The sequence below is a fragment of the Leucopleurus acutus genome (assembly GCF_964270905.1).
Source record: "Leucopleurus acutus genome assembly, chromosome: 8".
Classification (NCBI taxonomy): domain Eukaryota; kingdom Metazoa; phylum Chordata; class Mammalia; order Artiodactyla; family Delphinidae; genus Leucopleurus; species Leucopleurus acutus.
The window spans coordinates 99686740-99695734 of NC_139151.1; the positions used below are offsets into that span (position 1 = coordinate 99686740).

At 47.4% G+C, this 8995-nt stretch overlaps 1 protein-coding gene across 1 annotated transcript; it reads left to right on the top strand.

Moving 5' to 3' along the window:
* Window positions 1-950: 950 nt before the first annotated feature.
* On the top strand, window positions 951-5823 carry TMEM216 (transmembrane protein 216; the record flags this gene model as incomplete). The annotated part of the gene is made up of 5 exons (XM_082844368.1): window positions 951-987; window positions 1570-1671; window positions 2225-2317; window positions 4928-5129; window positions 5395-5823. 5 exons carry the CDS (start codon window positions 951-953, stop codon window positions 5408-5410), a joined length of 450 nt encoding a protein of 149 aa, XP_082700494.1. The 3' UTR covers window positions 5411-5823.
* Window positions 5824-8995: the final 3172 nt, after the last annotated feature.

The window sequence follows — 8995 nt, forward strand, 5'->3', positions numbered from 1 at the left end:
GCTTCCCTGGTGGCGCAGTGGTTGAGAATCCGCCTGCCGATGCAGGGGACACGGGTTCGTGCCCCGGTCCGGGAAGATCCCGCATGCCCCAGAGCGGCTGGGCCCGTGAGCCATGGCCGCTGAGCCTGCGCGTCCGGAGCCTGTGCTCCGCAACGGGAGAGGCCACAACGGTGAGAGGCCCGCGTACCGCCGAAACAGAAACAAAAACAAAACCCTTCTTTCTACTCCTCTGAGAATGGTAACACACTTACTGCTCCACAGCATAAGCAGGCTTCAAGGCCCAGTTTACAGACCATCTCTTGTAAACTTTTCTCAATTCCCACCGCGAGTACTTTGTCTTCTCAACTCCCATACACGTCTTGGGTCACCTGGTGATCATGTTTCATCTTCCCGTCTCACTTATGCTCCTTGAAAGGAGCCTCTAGTTCCGATTAATTCTGGTGTCTTCTAACTACCTGGCTCGTAAATCAGAGGCACAAAACCCCCTACTACCCCTTGCCCCAAAAAAGGGCTGCTTGCTAGACAACAGACCCCAAACCCCACCGTGCATTTGCATGGCACTGTCGTGCACACCGTTTCTCATTTTCAGATCGTTGTTAGTAAAGAGAATCTTGGGGCCGGGGCCTATTTGCCAATCCTGCGGTCACATTACCACTACTGGCTACACTCAGACGACTCATTGTAAACCTGGGATGGGGAAGCCCAAGAGCCGCTCCCGTTCCTGGGGTCCTGAGGACAACTGCTCGCTGGGCGGCCACTGTTCTCTCTCAGGTCGGCAGCCGAAACCCCAGCGAAAGCAATTTGCTGGCACGCGCGGACTGCACCGAGACATCCCAGGCACCCCCGTAACCATAGAGTGAGGTAGGCGGGTAGAGAGGCCAGAATAGAGGGCCGCTCCGTCCCCAGCTTCCGGCAACGCCTCGCTGCTCCAGGAGTAGCTGTAGCCGCGTATGCAGTTTCCATGGGGACTGAAGATGGCGTCGCGAGGTGAGATTCCGGAGGTGTGTGAGTCGCTGGTCCCGCTCTCCTCAGTACCCACCCACCCCCAACCTTCTCTCCCAGTGCTCGACCTAAACCCTTCCTTCTCGGGTGTTAGGGACATCACTCCTCACTTGTCCAAAGCAGGGTTTGGCGGACTCACCCACCCTGAGTGCCCGAAGGTCTCGAGGTGCGGGTCTCAGATACCCCCAAATCCTTGGCTGGGCCTATTCTAGGCCAGCTCAGTTGCGAATTTGCAGCGTGACTTCAAACAGGCCAGTGCTGGTCTCTGAGCCCCAATTTCCCTTCCCAAATAGTGACGAGGTTAGATCTTAGAGAGGCTTTGACTTTCAGCCCCAAAGCCGAAGGAGTCGAGTTTGACGGTATTCCGGAAAGAAGGGGATTGAAGGAAACCCCCCTCCACACCGTATATACACACGTACTCCTCGTCAGCAATCAGAAGTGCCCCCATGTGGCCCTTTCCACTAGCTGCGGCCTCGTGTTTCCTCCAAGTTAGACACAGAACCATTGAAATAACTGAGGCTGAGCTGCCCTCCAGCCCATCTCTTTTCTCTGTGCTCATATTTTCAGGTAAACGGTTGTCCTCCACCCCCTTGGAAATCCTGTTCTTTCTGAACGGGTGGTATTATGCTACCTGTTTTCTGCTGGAACTCTTCGTATTTCTGTATAAAGGTAAGGCCTGGGGTTCTGACTCCCCTTGCCCCAGCATCCCTTCCCCACTTCAGCCCAGTGCCAGCTGCCACCAAAAGCCTTCTTGTTTTTCATTCTTTTCTGCCCCCTGGGGCTCCTCTTCGTTGCACGGTGGAAGTCTCTTCATCAGGTGACTTCCTTGAGAATGATTTAGTAAGAAGCCCCTTGGCAAGATTTTCTTGAGTTTGGGAAATGTGGACTTCCCCATTCTGACTCTCCCCCATCACCTCTTTGCTGAACTCCACTTTAAGCCCATTGGTGACCTTCATTTCAGCAGCCTGTGTACCCATGTACGTCTGATTACAGTGGAGACCAGAGTCCCCATAGACTCTCCGAGTTAGGAGTAAAACCCCGTAATAACGAGCCTGCCTCTAACAGACGCAGCCGCACCAGGAGTTAACAGATCCTGCCCACATCTCACTAAGTAGTTCATGGAACGCTGATAAGACTCGTGTTGTCTTTATTCCCAGGTGTGTGGGAGTTCTTGTGTGTCCTGTTCTATGTTGTTTGCAAGCTCTGACTTTTGTATTGGCAGGTCTCCTGCTACCATATCCAACAGCCAATCTAGTACTGGATGTGGCGATGCTCTTCCTTTATCTTGGAATTGAAGTAATTCGACTGTTTTTTGGTGAGTGTTGTCCAGAGAATATTTCCATTCCTTATGAGACGAGCTGGTATCTGTAACCTGATTAACAAGGAAAAGTTTCAGTACATAACCTAGGCTCACCATAAGAGATTGGATCTGGTGGTATATCCCGTTACCCCCTCTCTGAAGTTTCAAGCTGCTTCATATTTTGGGTCAGGATTTATTTGTCTGTTGCTCTGCAGGGCCAGAAGTAGGTGGTGACATGAGATATTAGATAATTCCTTCCCAGTTGTCTAACTAATACAGGAGTTCCTGGTTCCTCTCACTGGTTTGCTTGGGAGAATAGATTCAGTTGTAACTCCATGTCCAGGGCAGTAGACGCCTATCCAGGGCAGTAGACGCCTGCACAGGTCAGCACTAAGATCCCCTCCACTTCTCTGAATAAGGATTTCTCTAGGACAAGTTTTATATCCCCAGAAATACAGAGCAAGCCCTTATTAGTTAGAATATCTCATCCTTGAAAACGGCGTTAAAACACACACTGAGGGGAAAAAAATAGTTTCAACACATATAACAAAGGATAAAGAAGGCTCACATAAAGTGCTAAGAAAAAACCTAGTTTTAAAAATTAGCAAGGGGATTGACATATATACACTATTGATACTATGTATAAAATAGATAACTAATGAGAACCTACTGTATAGCACAGGGAACTCTACTCAGTGCTCTGTGGTGACCTAAATGGGAAGAAGATCCAAAAAAAGAGGCGATATATGTATACATACAGCTGATTCACTTTGCTGTGCAGTAGAAACTAACACAACATTATAAAGTAACTATACTCCAATAAAAATTTAAAAAAAATTATCACTAGCAAAAAAAAGAAAAAATTAGCAAGGGACGCTAATGGGCAATTCACATAAGAATAATTACAAGGACCAATACACATGATAAAATGCCCAGACTCACTAACAAGAAGCAAATTGAAAAAACAAGGTAACATTTTCACCCATCAGATTAAAAAGGTTTCCAAATTCCCAGCATTCGAATGGCTGTGAGGAACAGGTCTCTATGGTCTCACACTCTTGTGGGTATTTATATTCCCACACCCTCTAGGAATATAAATTAGTACAAGCTTTTTGCTAATAGTTTTACCAGGTAAAATTCGTATTCTTAGACCTAACAATTTCCCTTCCAAAACGGTTGAAAAAGACAGATACTTCTACAGATATGCTAAGATATCTGTATGAGAACGTTTATTGCCATGTATATTTTTTTTTATAAATTATTTTTAAAATTTTATTTATTTTTGGCTGTGTTGGGTCTTCGTCGCTGCGCGCGGGCCTTCTCGAGTTGTGGTGAGCGGGGGCTACTCTGCGTTGTGGTGCGCGGGCTTCTCATTGTGGTGGCTTCTCTTGTTGCGGAGCACAGGCTCTAGGTGCGCGGGCTTCAGTAGTTGTGGCACATGGCCTCAGTAGTCGTGGTTCACGGGCTCTAGAGCACAGGCTCAGTAGTTGTGGTGCACGGGCTCAGTTGCTCCACGGCATGTGGGATCTTCCCAGACCAGGGCTCGAACCCGTGTCCCCTGCATTGGCCGGTGGATTCTTAACCACTGCGCCACCAGGGAAGCCCCTGCCATGTATTTTTTAACATCAAAACATTAGAAACAACCTAAACATCTATCAGTACAGGATTAGTTAAATAAGTTATGGCATTGGTTCAGTGAAATTGTTCATAGCCATTAAAAAAGGGTAAGGTAGTTATGTGTGGAAAGATGTCTAACTATGTTAAGTGGTTAAATAAGTTGCAAAACAGTATGCAGAGTATGATTCTATTTTTAGAATAATAAATAGTAATATGTGACCATACACATAAAAAAGTCTGAAACAGTATACATCATTCTGTAATAATGGCTGTCTCTAAGGGCTGAGTCATGTGGTCTTTTAGTTTCTATATTTTCTAAAATTATTTTTTATATATTTTTTTCTATTTTTTGGCTGCCCCGTACGGCATGTGGGATCTTAGTTCTCCAACCAGGGATCAAACCCATGCTCCCTGCAGTGGAAGCCTGGAGTCTTAACCACTGGACTGCCAGGGAACTCTGTATTTTCTATATTAACTGAAAAGTTTTCAATGATTATATATTATTTTTATGATTTACAAAATTTTTCCTCAAATAAAGAGCCCGTTGTCCCTTGACTGGGAGCCAGAATGGAAGCAGGACCTTTCGGTGAATGACTGCAATCCTATAGCTGCTCCAAAGCCTCTACTTTTTTTGTTGTTGTTTGTTTGTTTTGCGGTACACAGGCCTCTCACTGTTGTGGCCTCTCCCGTTGCGGAGCACAGGCTCCGGACGCGCAGGCTCAGCGGCCATGGCTCACGGGCCCAGCCGCTCCGCGGCACGTGGGATCCTCCCGGGCCGGGGCACGAACCCGTGTGCCCTGCATTGGCAGGCGGACTCTCAACCACTGCGCCACCAGGGAAGCCCAAGCCTCTAGTTTTTAACATGGTGGGACCGCATTTATAAACCTGCACATCCCCATTCAGGAGCATTTTCCTCTGCTTGCCAGTCCATCCCATCCCGCCCGCCTTTCCTCTGAGGCCAGGGAAGGCAGGCCACTTGGAGGTGATTCCATGGGCTGTGTCTGACAGGTACAAAGGGAAACCTCTGCCAACGAAAGATGCCGCTTGGTATTAGCATGGCCTTGACCTTCCCATCTGCCATGATGGCCTCCTATTACCTGCTGCTGCAGACCTACGTGCTCCGCCTGGAAGCCATCATGAACGGCATCTTGCTCTTCTTCTGTGGCTCAGAGCTGCTGCTTGAGGTGCTCACCCTGGCTGCCTTCTCCAGGTACTGCTGCCGAGGGACCGTTTCCTACCACCTGAGGGTTGGATTCCCATCCCAGGGGGGGATTCATTGTTTGTCTAAAGCCTGAGGGGTCTAGAAGATTTTTAAGGGCAAATAGGGTTGTCTGTGGGACTGCCTTTCCCACTTAGGGTAGACATTCTCCTTGTTCTTTGGGGCCAAGAGGCTTGGAATATAGAACAGTTCCAGCCAGCTGCTCTTATTCACTGGTCTTTTAACATGTTGTTTCTTTCTTTCTTTCTGCCATCAGTATGGACAGGATTTGAAGTACAAAAATTTCAGCCAGCAGCCCTCACAGGCTAAGACCACACATACCTCTGGTACTTTAGCCATACGAGTGAGAAATGGTGGGTCAAGTTGTCCTGGGCAAGGTTGCAGCTTTTCCTCAGCACAGACACCTTGGGGAACAAACCAAGCATAAGCCCACCGGGCACCATCTTCTAAACCAGGATCATCAGTTCAAGAGACTTTTCTACACTCCAGTATAGGGAGGGGCAAGGCTGTCGCCATCCTGGCCCTTCTCAGAACCAATTAATTCCCTTCTGACCTCAAGTTTTCCTCTTTGATCATCGTGGCCAGAGCATCTTGTGTGGACCGTGTAGGCTCCTTGGGCTTCCAGCAGGACCTGAGCTGCACACTCCCTGTGTGTGCTGCGCCCCACGTCCTGCAGGAGCACGGGGCACCTCAGGAGGGTGTGCTCCCAGAGTGATGCAAAAGCCGCTAATCCCATTTCTCAGAGACTGAGCTCCAGAACTTTCTCTGGAGCTCATAGTGTTATTTTTCTACTCTCATCATGAAACAAAACATTATTTTATAATAAAGATGTATTTTCTGTGGCGGAAGTTGTAGTAGCCTTTTCCTCACGGCACCCGTCCCTAGAATTTCTTCCACTTTAAGAGAAGGTAGCGACTATCCCAGCGGTTTGTTCTCGGCTGCGCTTGGTGGTTCAGTGTGGACACAGAGGCAGTGGTGAAGGTGTCCCACTGAGTTTCTTCCCACAGCTCCAGCCTCAATTAATCCCTAAAGGCCCTGCCAGCTTCTTCAGATCTGTCTTCTTCAGATCTGTCATCCTGCCTGCTCACATTCTTCACCTCTGCCCCAAAGCCAGCATCTTGTCTCTCATTCCTCTTACAGATAATTGTCATCTTTCCAGGGTGAGGCATGAGTAATTGGAAGAAACATATTCTAAACTTACCAATATTTTTTGGTCATTTGTTTTAAAATTTCAAGTTAATATAAAAGGAACACATACTTTTATTCTTTTTTTTTTGCGGTACGCGGGCCTCTCACCGTTGTGGCCTCTCCCGTTGCGGAGCACAGGGTCCGGACGCGCAGGCTCAGCGGCCATGGCTCACGGGCCCAGCCGCTCCGCGGCATGTGGGATCCTCCCGGACCGGGGCATGAACCCGTGGCCCCTGCATCGGCAGGCGGACTCCCAACCACTGCGCCACCAGGGAAGTTCCTATTTTTATTCTTTAAGCTGGAGGCGTGTTGCCCTAAATGAGTGAATCATTCCCTTCTCCAAGTAACCGTCTTTAAAACTATTTCTCATCTTGCATGATAGCAGCCATTTCTTCAGCCCCAAGAAGCCATCACAGAAGCCACTTTAGGAAACCCTGAGCCATACGGCCCATCTGCTATCAGGTGAACCCTAGAATATCTGCTCTTCCTCAGAGTAAAAAGTAATTGGCCTTTAAGAATGTCACGCTGGTTTTTAACTGCTTATTTCCTGTGATCAGGCTCATTCTCACCCTATGTAGGTCTCCACTTTCCAAAGCACTGATGCTTTTTCTTATTTCCTAACCCTCCGTGTCCTTGCCTAAGAGCTGCCTTTGGGGTCCATCCAAAGACTATTAATAGGTCTGATTAAGCATGAAACAATAACAAAAAACCCAATAGGAACTTCCCTGACATTTCAATCACATATCCCACTAATACCTTAATTTTCTGCTGCTTCTCACACTGCTTGTCTAGCCCTGCTTTGAAGAAATCGCTGGCATCAAACTGGAGAACTCATTCCCCATGGCCTCTCTATTCCATTTAGAGTTTCACTGGTTAAGGTCCCCCTCCCAGCAACACAGAAAAATGAATGGGAGGCTCAGTTGAAAGTTTAGAGGTGGCTTATAATTCAAAGGGGCTTTAGAGATCAACTTAATCTCATCCCCAGCTTGGCAGGTTTAGAGATGAGGAAGTAACATAGCCAAGCATCATACAACTGGTTACTAATTTGTTAGAAACTTTGTCTTACGTGTTTCAATCTGGATCAAGTAAATTCCATTCCTGAACAGGTACCACGTGAGTATAAGAATGAATGATTGAAAATGGGGCTTAGAACAGGAAGTCTTCACATTTTCTTCATGGGTATCTGGAAGCTTAGCGTATTGTGTTTCCCAGGCGTGGCTCCATAGATGCTCATTCTTCTTATTTTTATTATTATTTTTTTGGCCGCGCCGTGCAGCTTGCAGGATCTTGGTTCCTGACCGGGGATTGAACCCGTGCCCCCTGCAGTGGAAGCGCGGAGTCTTAACCACTGGACCGCCAGGGAAGTCCCATAAATGCTCATTCTTCTTGATGCTTGTTGGGGCGAGCTGTGTGGATGCAGTTAGTCACACCAGAGTAGAACATCATACAACAGAAACTGAGGCAGTGGAGGATGGGAATCAGCACAGCTAGTCTTTCAGGGTTAACGTGTCAGAGGCTGTATTCACTGTAGTGTCAAGGGAAGCCACTATACCCCATACACACCTGAAGGACTAACATTCTGGGACAGTGAGAGGACTGGGCCAAGGAGCAGGCCCTGGTCACAAGAGCTGGCAGAGGCCTGCTAGGATATCCACACTCATGCCTAGAACTGACATGTCACACCTGACATGCCTAGTCAGGTGACTGCAGTGGTGGTCTCTAGGGGCTGAGGTCTGGCTCATTTCAGGAAGCACTCAGGAACACAGAGGTGACCCAAAGGTCATTCCCCTCCTATACTGCCATGGTAACCCCTAGGAGAAACTGAACAACGTACTTGCTTCTCTAAACTAGCAGTCCTCATGCTTTAGTTTATGTAAGTCATCTGGAGCATAAAAAGTAGATTTCTAGACTTCAGAGACTGATGCAGCCAGGAAGGCATTTTAGCAAGCATGGCGCATAACTGAAATGCCGGCAACTGTGGAACTCAACTTGAGAACCCTGGTTTAAGTTCTGAGAGGCATTCCAACTATTTTTTTTCCTTCAAGTTTTATAACATCATAGACCCTCAAGGAATTTCCCTTCTACTAAGGGTTTCTTGCTTTTATACTGCTCTTGCCTTTACTGGTCTCAGCAACTCATTATATGTCATCTGGTTGCTGGTTCATCTTTTTATTATGCTAACTCTCCTCTTGTTTGCCCGACTTTTTAAAAAGCCTTTCAGGAATCCCAAGGATTACCCCGCAGCACTTTGCTAAACTTTCTAATCTGTACTTCCCTTATATTTAGATAGCACCGCAGTCTAAGTAACACGTTCAGACCTCCCAATGTGGAAGGCAGAACAGCTATCATTTTCATCTTACAAACGAAAGAGACTGAGGTTGTGCTGCTCGTCCGTGGTTAGACAGATTTAGATGTGAAGGAGGCACTAGCCAGCATATCTTCTAACGCCTAGCAGAGGACTCTTCCCTTTATGAACTTGATGACATCGGAACTGAACTGTACAAGGTAGGACATTTATTCTGAGAATAAATCTTAGGAACCTTGAAGGATAAAAGATGACTTGGAATTAACTAGGCTGTTTGGATGGCTAAGGAAAAAAGCTAAACCTCAAGGGGCACCTCCAAAGGTTCGCACGAGGTCTCCTAGGAGGTGTACCACACGCACTACAC